Below are 12,309 nucleotides of genomic sequence, written 5' to 3'. Positions count from 1 at the left end.
AAGATAAACTCAGAAAGAGTTGCGGTGGCGGCTGCGACCTAATTCGTCAAGACGGTTGCTGGGCCGGGGTCACGGACAACAAAACGTGTGCCCAAAATACAGCGTCACTCCGCAGATCAGGTCGCACATATCAACAACACCATATTACCCTTACAGCCGAACGTTATCAACTCTCACCCTTACGCGAAGAACATCGCAACACATCGGCGACAAACTCACAACACAGCTGTTCGCCGTACACGCCCATCATGGCGGAGCAGGAGGAAGATTTCAGCCAGCTGCCGCTACCGGACCGCTTTACACATAAGAATTGGAAGGTTAGAAAAGAGGGCTACGAAGCCGCCGTTAAGGTCTTCGATCTCGCACAATCAGAGAACGATCCCGATGTTCGGCAGTTCATAAATGACCCAAATTTGCTCAAAGGCGCGGTCGCCGACAGTAATGTCGCCGCCCAGCAGGAAGGCCTGGGAGCGTTGATATCCTTCCTCAACATAGCTGGCATTCAAGGCTGCATGAGGTACGGACCACTTTTACAAAGCATTTTTTCGCGTGTTTTCGCTAACAAATCCCGTGCAGGACGCGTGGACTAACCATAACGCCCATTGTTGAAAAGGGTCTTGCTGCAACGAGGCCCGCGGCGAAGCAGAAGGCTCTTGAGGCCATACTACTCTATATTGAACTAGACAAGGCAGATCCTATTGTGGAAGAACTTCTTCCTCTTTTGTCACATAAGCAACCCAAGATTATAGCAGCAACTCTGGCGTGTCTACGGGAAATCTATCACGCGTATGGATGCAAGGTTGTGGAGCCAAAACCGACGCTCAAGCTTCTACCAAAAGTCTATGGGCATGCGGACAAGAATGTTCGTGCCGAGGCACAGAATCTTACCGTAGAGCTGTATAGATGGCTAAAGGAGGCCATGAAGCCGCTGTTTTGGAACGACCTAAAGCCAGTTCAACAAACCGATTTGGACAAATTGTTCGAAAAAGTGAAGGATGAGCCGCCACCGAAGCAGGAGCGGCTTCTGCGGTCTCAGCAGGAGCGGATGGCGGCTGCACCAGCAGCTGGCGCTGCGGATGGCCCAGGCGAGGAAGATGAGGGTGAAGCAGAGTTTGACCTCGAGCCTGAGTACGAGGCCGTCAACGTGATGGCGAAGATACCGAAAGACTTCCAGGAAAGACTCGCGTCTTCAAAATGGAAGGACCGTAAGGAGGCGCTGGATGACCTGCACCAGGCTGTGAATGTGCCTAGGATCGAACCTGGACCATTTGATGATATCATGCGCGGTCTGGCCAAGTGTATGAAGGATGCTAATATTGCTGTCGTTACCGTGGCAGCAAACTGCGTAGAGCTGTTTGCCAAGGGCCTGAAGAAGGATTTCAACAAATATAGAAGCACGGTGATGAATCCCATGCTCGAGCGCTTAAAGGAGAAGAAACAATCCGTGACGGATGCTCTCGGAGCTGCGCTTGACGCAGTTTTTGCATCCTCAAATGGCTTTTCAGACTGCTTGGAGGAGATTATCGAGTGCCTGAAGCACAAGAACCCTCAAGTCAAGCTTGAGTCGACGCGATTTCTCATCCGGATACTGGCTTCATCCAGAGAAGCGCCGCAACCACCTGAGGTCAAGACGATAGCCGAGAATGCAACGAAGCTTTTGACCGACTCAAACGCGACGCAACGAGACGCGGGCGCCGAAGTCCTCGGCGTTCTGTGGAAGATCATGGGTGATCGAATCATGAACGTGCATCTCGACGGCCTCGACGACATCCGAAAATCTAAAATCAAGGAGTTCCACGACAAGGCTGAGGTCAAGGCGAAGTTCAAGCCAAAGTCTGCAGCACCACCGCCAAAGCCTGCCGCGGCTCCAGGCCCCGCCCAGAAGCGAATGGGCATGGTGGGCAAGAAACCTCCCGCTGGCCTTAAGAAGCCAGCGGCAGCCGCTCCTCCACCATCATCGCCCCCCGCAGAAGATCCACCGGCACTCGCTCCACGTCCAACTACGCGTCCAGGGGCGCCTAAACTTGCCGCACCGAAGTCTGGTCTCGCGGCTCCAGGAAGCGGACTGCGACCACCAACCGGCCTGAAGAGGCCAGGCGGAATCCCTGGGCCATCGGGCATGGCATCGCCTGCGCGGAGAGTTGCTTCTCCAGTTGAGGAGCCGCCAGCAGCGGTGCCTCAACCAAAACTTGGACTAGGTCCTGGGCGCGGTCTCGCAGGACGACCTCTGGGCAAACCAGTGAACCGTGCACCAACCCCAGACTCAGTACCTACCACAGCAAGCGGTCTTTCCGGCCTAAGCTCAGCCGAGCGTGCGGAGCTCGATGAACTCCGTGCAGAAGTCGACCGGCTGAGGCGAGAGAATGAGCACCTTCGCCAGGAAAAAGCACGGCAAGCATCTCAGATCCACGAGCTCACAAACCAAAACGCACAGCTTATTGAGGACCATACACGTGACGTTCTTAGCATCAAGGCAAAAGAAACACAACTTGTGCGTGCTCGCTCCGATGAGGAAGAAGCTCGCCAAGCGGTCGCGCACGCCCAACGTGAGATTGATCGCCTCAAGCGCGAGCTCTCGCGACAGGTGCGTGCCTCATCCCCGGCTCCCCTAGACATCTCCGAGCACATTGACAATGCCACAAATGGTGCGTATGGGAGCATCATAAGCGGTCGCACGCGAAGCTACGTGACCAGCCCTACGGAAAGTTTAGGTAAGGAGAACACGTTTGGGGACCACCCGGCCAGTTTAAGGAGCAAGCTGAGCAGCCCGCCTTTGACAGGTGGTAGCTTTGGAAGCTCCGGGGGCAGCCCGAATCGCAGGAGCGTGTTGAGCTCTGGGGGAGGCACACAAGACAGTATTGGAAGTGCGGGTACCAGTGGTGCGGAGAGCTGGAGGCGAGCCGCAGAAGTGACGCAGAATCTTAAAGCAAGGATTGAGATGATGAAGGTATGATTTCCTCATTTATCATAAAAACTGTTTTCTCTCAGAGAAATGCGCTGACGTGGTGTACAGGCTAAGCAAGGTTTGTCAAGGCCTCACTAAGGCTCTGATCAACGCTATCTATGTTTTTAATTTTTTTTTTCCACGACTGACGCTCTGAAAATTTCATTCAAGCGAAAGACGGGGATTGGCTTTTTTGAAAGACGTGTCAAAGCATGTTCTGATGGCGTTTTCGCGCGTATGTTTGTGGGCACTATGATACCTTTCCCGAGAGGGGTTTTACACCTAAACCATACATACTGTCCTACCGTAATGTTGACGATGAGCAAACCCCTGCCGGCGGCATGAGATGGAATCCAAGACTAATTGATTTTTTACTTCACTACTCCCTTTGCTTGCCTTTGTGCTCCATTTGTCGGATATACGTCAAAATGAGTTTGTTCCCGCAGCACAAGCCCAATGTCATCCTGGCCATCGTCCTCAAGCGTACTAATCTATATCAGCTAGTGGTCATTTACAAAATACACACAGTATCGTTCTCTGGCAGACGCGTTATTGGAGGAGCACCATTCTCCTCTACAACGAGCGAGTATGGTCCATTATTCTGGAAAACCAACAAACTCTGGATCGTCTCCAGCGCGCTCAGCTGCTGTCCTAAACCGGACGTCCCATCCCATCCTCTTAGGTACCATTTATGGCCACAAGTCACACCATTTATGCCGCCTGAGCAAGACTGTGCTGCAGCGACTGCAGAGGCCTGTAGAAGAGGCAAAATGTGATCGTGCGTCCATGGAGCGAGAACCATAGTTTTAGCCAGCCATCGGGACATGAATGCCTTAAAGCTGTACTGATCAATGTTGCACGTACCGGCAGTCTCACACGCTGACTCGAACATGACATTGGTTGCGTTAGCGAACGGGCTGAAGAAGTTTGAAGTCAATGCGGCCAGGAGGCCGTCCACGCGCCGCGTCCAGACGGGATCGTTGGTGAAATTCCACAGTGCAGCCGCGCCTTCGAGAAAGATCGCGGTGTTGTACGTCCACTGCGTGTGGTCCAGCTGCGTGCAATTCAACTTATCGTTTGTTCCGTCAAATACGTCGTAACTAGGAGAGATGAGACCCACTGATTCACACCAGTTCCAAACTCTGGTCGCTAGATGGACGTATTTGGCGTCGCCTGTGTACCGAGCGAGGCGGGCCGCAAGCTGAAAGTACGCGCCATTGGAGACAGAGTTTTTGTAGTCGTATCCGTAGCTGTTCTCGGGGTAAATCTGCCACTTGAGGCCACCGCCGCAAGACGATGTGTCCCAACGCTCAGTTTGGTTCTCGAAAAGTGCAGTGAGGAGGGAAAGCCAGTCTTGTTCTGAAGCGTGTGGTTCGGGCCACCGGTTCTCAAGCGCAGATATGATACCCAAGCCCCAAAAGGCTTGATCATCGTTTCCTTCGTCAAATCTGTGCGCCGGGACTATGAAATTGTTGTCGGGCCCTTTCTGCGCAAGAAGAGCTTCCATAGTGACCTCTACGTAACTAGAGTCACCGGTGTAAGTGTAGTAGTCGACCATGGCAGCCCATGTGGCTCCGCTTTCCCACCTTTCGGTTCACAATTGAGCATCAACTGAATAGAAACCTTGTGGAGAGCACTTACCAATAGTATGGCGGGAATGGAAAAAGGCCAACATGCTCTGGATCCGTATCTGAGGCGTTATTCTTGTAGTAATGGAAGATGCCATCTGCAACGGTACGTGCTGCTGCACGAATGGAATCTGGAATGACTTAGTATCTTTTCTCTAAAGCCATTTTGCTTTCCTACTTGTATTGTTCACGTCTAATTCCAGACAATTTATCGCACAGCTAAGAAAACAAGGCAGGAGGCCAAAAATGCCAACTGCTTTCGCCGCCATGATACCAGACCGTTGCCGAATAATCTTTTCAGAGAATGGATACTTTAGTATTGGATCAATGCAACGCTTTGTTTGTAGAAGTGAGTCGTGATTCAGTGATAACTTAGGGTTCCACCGTTGTCATGAACAACGGCGAAGCTCATTGTCACTTCAAGAAGTATCATTGATGCAAAGATGCTTCACAAAAAAAAGCTAAACAATATCCTTAGTCATAGAGTGTGACGCATGAAATGCAAAGCCCATGCGTAATGCAATTGTATGCACATCGTGTGATTCATATGCCACAGGTAGAATCACACGTGCAACGGGATGCTCAACCCTCTTCACGAATAATGTCATCTTTCAAGTGAACAAGGACTATCAATTTTTCGATTTCTCGATTCGCAAACGCCAGGTGTGTTAACAATCAACCTGATTTCTCGTGATGAAATCAGAGCCTTTCGTCCTCCATGTACAGTCATCCATCAATATTAGGATGGCTTCTCGCTGAATGCGGAACATGCTCTGAAGTGTAGTCATGTCTTTCGTCTGCTGATCTTCATGCAGGAATATATCTTTTTGACCCAATTTCACATATTTTACCCTCCCTCTCGTTGCATACATAATCGTACTGAATTGACGAGCACAATTAGATATGCGGATCGGTTGACGAGTACGAGTTTAGGTAGAAAAGAAGGTCTGCCAATCATTTAGAGCAGCCTTGCGGCCTAGACAGCAGTCCTGAAATTGCCTCGATGATCTGTCCGTGCCGCAACTCTCATGTCGTCGTGAAAAGAGTATCCTCTTCCCTTAAGTACTCGCCAACATCCGCTTGTCTGAACACTGTGATGCCCGTTGGGTCAAGCCTACGCGCTTCTGCTGTTGATCTCGCAGTGACGCCAAAGCCCTGAGACGTACTTAGCATATACCAACTACGTGAGGAAGGCAAGAAAATTACCAAAGGTGTATCATTCATACTCAGAACAACCACCCCCTGATGCTCAGGGCAGTCCTCACTCCATCTCCCAACATGTGCCTTGACTACATGTCCCCCGTACAAAAACGGCATCTCTCCATTTGGTTTAATCCACACCTTGAACCTAGCGTGCGGTGCAATTATATCCAGAGCCGTTATGTGCAGCCTAAATTTCCCACTTTTGGTGAACTTGCCTAGACAGGTGCCTAGGGACAATAAATTATCTCTCGCTACAGATACAGCAAGATTGGCTAATGATTCTCGGACATAATATACTCGCGAACCTTGTATGCGAAAGACATGACGATCTGGTTTGGCGTTTGTGGATGTTGCGGGTGGGTCGATGAGATGGGTGAGAGAAGGTCCAGTATAAGCAGCAAGTTTTTGGAAGAGTGTCTTCGTCTCTGGTTCTGTAAGAGGGCGCATCTTGTCTTAGTGTATGAGAAATAGTAATTGAACTCGTGGTTGTGCAGAGCGCAAGTCGGCGACAGAAAATTTTCTGAAAGAGGCAAGGCGCCAAAAAGTTTCAGGATCTCCCACTCTGCCTTTGCAGTCCGCTACAATTGCAAGAACATTTGCCTCTTCCCTTTAAATCGTAAACATGTCACAATTCAAACCAAATAAAAGGAGGAAATTGTCCCCTCCAGAGGGTGAAGATCAAGTTGCCGAGCGATTAAACGGCGTGAAGAAACGGCGGTCAAAAGTCAACGAGGACGACTACGATGTGGAACAAGCCTACGAACATCGCGCAAAAAAATTGAGAGGCAAAGAATCGACTAGGCTGCCAATTAGGACATCTGAGGGCTGGATACAACCAAAAGAAGACGAAGCAGCAGAAGCAAATGACGAGGACAGCTTTCTGGATAGTGGGGATGAAGAGGGCAGAGAACCACCAACTAGCAAGGAAGACGACGAAAATGAAGAGCAAAAGATATCACCGCGACAGCAGATTTTAGAGGCGAAAGAAGAACTTGCTCGGCTAGCTGGATTGATCAATGAAGATCCTGAGGAGCATCTTGCCTCTTTGAAAGGGCTAGCAAAAATTGCTGAGTCTCAAAACCCAACAGTGAAGAAGCTGGCCTTAGCTACTCAATGCGCTGTATACAAGGATATAATACCCGGATACCGAATACGGCCTTGGACTGAAGAAGACGTCTCGTCGAAGCTGTCGAAAGAAGTACGAAAGCTGCGAGCCTATGAGCAAGCCTTGGTCACAGGCTATCAGAATTACGTGAAAGAACTTGAGCGATTGGCGAAGGGTGTACAAGATTATGGCGAGAAAGAAGCATCTCAATTTGCTTCAGTTGCTATTACTTGTGCCTGTACTCTATTGAAAGAAGTGCCGCACTTCAACTTTCGTGGGGATTTGATCAAGATTCTCGTCAACAAGTTAAGTCGCCGACATATCGACAACGATTTCAATCAATGCATTCAAGCCCTGCAAGATTTGTTCGAGAAGGATGAAGAAGGACACCCGTCAATGGATGCTGTATCACAGCTCACAAAGATGATTAAGGCACGCAATTATGCCATCCATGAAAGCGTTTTAAATACGTTCCTGCATCTACGGCTACTCTCAGAGTTTCAGTATAAGGCATCCCACGAACGGGTTGACAAATTGAACCCCGAAGAACAGAAAGCCAAACAATCCAAGAAAGATCGGCAGTTCCTTACAAAGAGGCAGCGGAAGCAGCTGAGGGAAAGGAAAGCACTGGACAAAGAGATGAAAGAGGCAGATGCTGTGGTCAGCCACGAAGAGCGCGATAAAATGCAGGCCGAGATGCTAAAACTTGTGTTTGCAACGTATTTCCGCATTCTCAAGGCCCGCAGTTCAGCATTGATGGGCGCAGTCTTGGAGGGTCTCGCACGTTATGCGCATCTAATTAATCAAGATTTCTTTGGAGATATTCTGGAGGCACTCAAGGACCTGATCAACGGTATGGAAACTCCAAGCGACGACAAACGCAACGAGAACGAGAAGGACAATGATGATTACACGAAGCCCGTTCGTAATGTTACACGCGAGTCGCTTCTCTGTACCATCACGGCGTTTGCTCTTCTCGAAGGACAAGACGCTTCAAAAGCAGCTACCACTCTCCATCTTGATCTGAACTTCTTTATCAAGCACCTCTACCAAACGCTACATCCCGCATCTCTCAACGCCGACATTGAGCTAGGGCCCAAATCTCTTCGTCTGGCAGATCCTCTCAGCAGCAGGGAACGTTCTTCCCAACCTGCAACGAAGGTGAACGCCCAGACTACTGCTGTCCTGCTCATCCGCAGTCTCTCGTCGGTGCTTCTGCCACCCACAGCGATACGAAGTGTGCCGCCTGTACGCCTGGCGGCTTTCACCAAGCAACTTATGACTGCTTCGCTACAACTTCCGGAGAAGTCGTGCTTGGCTATGCTAAGCCTCTTGAGCAGCGTGTCGAAGGTCCATGGGCGGAAGATCGCGGCTCTTTGGAATACAGAAGAAAGGAGGGGAGATGGTGTGTTTGATGCTGTGAGACCTGAGCTCGAGAGCAGTAATCCGTTTGCGGCAACTGTATGGGAAGGCGAGCTGTTGAAATTTCATTACTGCCAGAAGGTCAGGGAGCAAATCCAGGTCGTAGAGAGAAACATAAAATCTTGTCAGTAGTGATGAATGACGAAATATCAAAGCTATGTGGTTCTATATCATTTGCGCTGCGTCGACCTAAAGACGCACATCTGTCAGTCACAACATATCCAGAAGTCTGCGATATCAATAGATAGCTTGAGATCGCGCTCGTGAACCCTGCCCCAGTTTTACAATCTACGAATGTGCAATTTCATGTATGGATGTAGAGCATTTTGGCAAGTCCCAAAAATCAAGTTTGCGGACCTCATTACAAAACTTTTAGCACGATATTTTTATCATGCATTTCAAAATCGTCCCTTGACCTTCGCAAGGAAGCACAAGTTAATCGATTGATTGAGTCCTTGATTACTGAAGGCATGGAATGAATAAATGAGATCCCCAATTGTCGTCTTAGCTCTTCCTGAGATACTAGTTGACACACGTCTGTTGTCAGTGATGACTTTTATAGTCTCTTGTACAGAGGCTTCGAAATGTTACTAAAAATAATCTGCGTAATATGACACATAGTCTTAATGTTCTTTGAAAAACATGTATTCCATTCATGAATTAGCTCGCAATAACAATCCAAAGTGCTGCTTTCATAATGAACGAGATGAAAATTATACAAAGACTCCACAGCCACCAATGAATCTATATTATTTTGTTCGCTTGCGTGTTAAAAACCTTCCCGGACAGACAGACTACTGCTTTGTTGTGGCATGTTAGTGCTGTGCACAAGACAGTGTCACCTGAATAATCTATGAGTGTTTTGTCTAATCGTCTCCATGACGTTGATACATATCCTCAAAAGGGCTTAGCAATGTTCGTGTGACAAAGCCTTAGTAGTCATATTCCGGGACGCACTGGAATAACAAAGATCACACTGTGCCTTTTAGATAAGGACGTAGGATTTGAAGTCGCTCAACAAATTGTCTAACTCTTTCTTCCCTTGTAGATGGCTTTGTCAAAGAAAACATTGAGTATTGAAGGCATACCCAGGCTCTTAGCTGCCACTCGACACTTGAAACTCAACAGTCTGCAAGTCTGTGTATTTGAGCGATTCATTGAAATGGATGCACCAGAGAAAACACAGAGAACTGCGAAAAAACGTCTCCCTGAGAACAGGCCCCAAGTCGCAGGAAAGGGGCTGTTGACCGATGCCAGTGTTCCAAATAGAAGTGAATTCTCGTCGAGACCGGTATGGATAATAAAAAGAAAACTGGCAGATGCTACGGTGTCTCTGTATCAAGCAAATACAGGCGGAGAACATAATAACAATTCTAAACTAGATGGTAATGCAGTCTCGACAGCGGAAATAGGAAAGCCCCGCAAAGCTGCCAAACTTTACTATACTCACGATGTCAGCGAAGCAAAATCGAAAGGGAAAGAAAGCTCAGAACCGGAGAACGACGAGCACCTTGACTCGAATGATAAGCCAATTTACAGATCTACTCAGAAGCCCATTGGCACTATGCTCTGCGAAAGTCCAACGGGATCGTGCTGGAAGGTGTCTAGTGACGTTTCAGTTGCAGGGTCATCCATATTGCCGGATCAAGGAACAATGGTCGAGTATAATCTATCACAGATGAATCACCACTGGATCAAGATCTTGGTCAGAAATCTCAAGGACGTGGCACAAGTCAAGTGCAGCGTTCGGGGTTGGAAGAAAACATTACTTTATAGCCTCGGAGCGGCGAACATACCAGATCAAGGAGACATCGAGCTGGAGAAGAGAATTGCGCAGGTGAAGAAGCAGCTGAGAAAAGGAAAAGTCTCCGCAGCAGATGCCGACAGTCGACTCCAACGATTGGAAGAAGAGCTCGATTCCTGGGTTCCTGGATGGCAGTGCGAGCCGCTCTATGAGTTGAAGATCTTTAGGTCCATGTCTGAGAATACGCAGATTATCATTGTGCAACTGTCGTCCACCCATGGAGAGCTCTTTATCAGGACTGAGCGGAGCTCAGCCACGTGGATCAAGTTTTTCGATTGGTTGAATGTCAAGCAGGCCAATATGCATGGCTACAGTTCGAGGCGCAAAGCAGCGGAATGGAATGGCTTTGAAATTGAAGAAAAGCTACTAGTGAATCATCCGTCTATAGTAGCTCAACTCATTGAGATGGAGAGATTATTCTTGCGCTATCAGTGTGTGGCGATTTGGAAAACGAAGCCTCAGAATATGGGGGTTGAGTATTGACACGTCGATGCTTGTTTTTGCACTTTAATAAGAATGCAAGACACATACTCCCAATGCCAAATATGTAACAATTGTCATTATGCGCAGTCCGTATATGAGAAGCTTAACGACAAAGGCATGGTCCTTGTCTGGACGACGTTGGCTGACGTCCAACTCGTGGCTGACAAATAACTGCGCTTTACCTGTTTTGACTTGGTACAGCCGTGTTCGAGTCTTCGCGCTCCATCCAGACTGCTGGTTGATGATATAACATTCGATTCACAAATGCGAGAAAGTCGGCTGCGTTGCATACCATAGTCGGCAGAAATGGTCTGTTATATCCCGGAAGTCTAGAACACGCAGCTCTACTAACGACAATCGAAGGCACGAAATTCAGAAAAGGCGCAGTCTATGCTGTTTCGCTTCCGGGCAGCGCAAGCAGCAGACCTAGGCATCCTTGATCTCGGCCGTACCAAGCGTCCCAAAGCCATCACTACAATTGAAAGTATTCCTGTCTGTGAGAAATGGCGTGGACAAGTTCTGCGCGAGATCTCGCGCAAAGTAACGAAGATCCAAGACCCTGCACTGAGCGATTATCAAATTCGCGATCTAAACGACGAGATCAACAAGCTGATGAAGGAGAAGTTTGTGTGGGAGTTGAGAATAAGAGAGTTAGGCGGACCGAATTATATGAGAGGAGGGCGGGTGGTGGATGAAGAAGGGAGAGAAGTTCCTGGTGGAGGCAAAGGGTATAGATACTTCGGACGAGCGAAAGAGCTGCCCGGTGTAAAAGAACTATTTGAGGCCGCTGCTAAGGCGGGTAGACCGCCGGAAGAAGGTGAGAAAGGGCCGACCAGGGCCGAACTGAGCAAAAATGTCGATGCAGGGTACTATGGCTACAATTTGGACGAAGAAGACGGGAGCCTTCTGAATTACGAAGAGCTACAGGAGCGAGAGTTCGTCAGTAACCTTTTAGAAAAGGCGCAATCAGAGAAGGAGAAGAGCACTCTTGAGATCCTTCCCGGCGACATTGGGGACGGTGTAGGCTGGCGGCTGCCAACGACTGAAGAAGTGCAAGAGGAGCTTGTCGAGCGCAGGCGGCGAAGACTGCTCGACAAACTTGGATGAAACCGTGGCTTAGGAAGAAAAGCAGACTTTTGTCATCACCAAATTAAATGCTAGCGGAACAGCTGTTGAAGTCTAGTACTCACCATCCGCAAAGACTGTCCTCGGTTCTGCACTTCGTCTGTCAAGGATACCCCTAGTGGTGTCGTGTACAAACGCAGAGTCACGCGTTGGTTGGGAAACACGTCGATGGATGCAACACCTCTCTGGGCCGGGAAGATGTGTACAACACAGAGTAGTTCTTCATATCTGGATATTTACCTATAAATGCATGCATCCATACCTTCAGCAAACAGAGCGACTTGTATCAAGGCGTTAATAATTCATCTTCGCTGATGCTTAGGAGCATGGTAATTTCATTCCATTTTTATTTTAGGTTCTCCTTCCGATGCCAGCAATTTTCTAAGTTGATATGTCAATTGCTGCTTCTTCCACAACATCGGATTCCAAATGTGTCCGTGTTTGGCATGAATGTATCAAACTCAGACCAAAGGTCGTGCAAAAAGGGCTTAAATACGACCAGAATATGCAGTACGTGAAACTTAATAACAGTCCATTCGACCGCAATGTAATCGTGCCTTCATTCCTATGCCAGACACCATTGTGCAATAATGCG

General features: G+C 48.6%; 6 protein-coding genes across 6 annotated transcripts; 4 read left to right on the top strand and 2 right to left on the bottom strand.

Moving 5' to 3' along the window:
• The first annotated feature begins 110 nt into the window (after nucleotides 1-110).
• Nucleotides 111-3,326, top strand: PV09_06503 (uncharacterized protein). The gene is made up of 3 exons (XM_016360150.1): nucleotides 111-517; nucleotides 577-2,947; nucleotides 3,014-3,326. Exons 1-3 carry the CDS (start codon nucleotides 249-251, stop codon nucleotides 3,041-3,043), a joined length of 2,670 nt encoding a protein of 889 aa, XP_016211862.1. The 5' UTR covers nucleotides 111-248; the 3' UTR covers nucleotides 3,044-3,326.
• Nucleotides 3,327-3,455: 129 nt separating this feature from the next.
• PV09_06502 (uncharacterized protein) lies at nucleotides 3,456-4,999 on the bottom strand (the record flags this gene model as incomplete). The annotated part of the gene is made up of 3 exons (XM_016360149.1): nucleotides 4,751-4,999; nucleotides 4,586-4,703; nucleotides 3,456-4,530 (listed from the first exon to the last, which is right to left on the bottom strand). The coding sequence occupies exons 1-3, from the start codon at nucleotides 4,839-4,841 to the stop codon at nucleotides 3,456-3,458; spliced, it is 1,284 nt and encodes a 427-aa protein (XP_016211861.1). The 5' UTR covers nucleotides 4,842-4,999.
• Nucleotides 4,978-6,258, bottom strand: PV09_06501 (uncharacterized protein). The gene is made up of 2 exons (XM_016360148.1): nucleotides 5,779-6,258; nucleotides 4,978-5,727 (listed from the first exon to the last, which is right to left on the bottom strand). The coding sequence occupies exons 1-2, from the start codon at nucleotides 6,220-6,222 to the stop codon at nucleotides 5,599-5,601; spliced, it is 573 nt and encodes a 190-aa protein (XP_016211860.1). The 5' UTR covers nucleotides 6,223-6,258; the 3' UTR covers nucleotides 4,978-5,598.
• A 109-nt stretch (nucleotides 6,259-6,367) lies between these two features.
• On the top strand, nucleotides 6,368-8,465 carry PV09_06500 (uncharacterized protein). The gene has a single exon (XM_016360147.1). It carries the CDS (start codon nucleotides 6,398-6,400, stop codon nucleotides 8,432-8,434), a length of 2,037 nt encoding a protein of 678 aa, XP_016211859.1. The 5' UTR covers nucleotides 6,368-6,397; the 3' UTR covers nucleotides 8,435-8,465.
• Nucleotides 8,466-9,464: 999 nt separating this feature from the next.
• Nucleotides 9,465-10,589, top strand: PV09_06499 (uncharacterized protein; the record flags this gene model as incomplete). The annotated part of the gene is made up of 1 exon (XM_016360146.1): nucleotides 9,465-10,589. The coding sequence occupies one exon, from the start codon at nucleotides 9,465-9,467 to the stop codon at nucleotides 10,587-10,589; it is 1,125 nt and encodes a 374-aa protein (XP_016211858.1).
• A 251-nt stretch (nucleotides 10,590-10,840) lies between these two features.
• On the top strand, nucleotides 10,841-12,068 carry PV09_06498 (pre-mRNA-splicing factor isy1). The gene is made up of 2 exons (XM_016360145.1): nucleotides 10,841-10,898; nucleotides 10,953-12,068. Exons 1-2 carry the CDS (start codon nucleotides 10,896-10,898, stop codon nucleotides 11,694-11,696), a joined length of 747 nt encoding a protein of 248 aa, XP_016211857.1. The 5' UTR covers nucleotides 10,841-10,895; the 3' UTR covers nucleotides 11,697-12,068.
• The last annotated feature ends 241 nt before the right edge of the window (nucleotides 12,069-12,309 follow it).

Source organism: Verruconis gallopava, assembly GCF_000836295.1.
Source record: "Verruconis gallopava strain CBS 43764 unplaced genomic scaffold supercont1.23, whole genome shotgun sequence".
NCBI classification, from domain to species: domain Eukaryota; kingdom Fungi; phylum Ascomycota; class Dothideomycetes; order Venturiales; family Sympoventuriaceae; genus Verruconis; species Verruconis gallopava.
The sequence above is the reverse complement of the archived record's forward strand: the minus strand, read 5'-3'. Positions and strand labels throughout refer to the sequence as shown.

Coding starts and splice junctions, on each gene's coding strand:
- PV09_06501 (XM_016360148.1), bottom strand. CDS start 6,222: ATGCGCCCTCTTACAGAACCAGAGACGAAGACACTCTTCCAAAAACTT. Junction 5,728..5,778: donor GTATGAATGATACACCTTTG/GTAATTTTCTTG, acceptor AGTACGTCTCAG/GGCTTTGGCGTCACTGCGAG.
- PV09_06500 (XM_016360147.1), top strand. CDS start 6,398: ATGTCACAATTCAAACCAAATAAAAGGAGGAAATTGTCCCCTCCAGAG.
- PV09_06503 (XM_016360150.1), top strand. CDS start 249: ATGGCGGAGCAGGAGGAAGATTTCAGCCAGCTGCCGCTACCGGACCGC. Junction 518..576: donor GGCATTCAAGGCTGCATGAG/GTACGGACCACT, acceptor AATCCCGTGCAG/GACGCGTGGACTAACCATAA. Junction 2,948..3,013: donor CAAGGATTGAGATGATGAAG/GTATGATTTCCT, acceptor CGTGGTGTACAG/GCTAAGCAAGGTTTGTCAAG.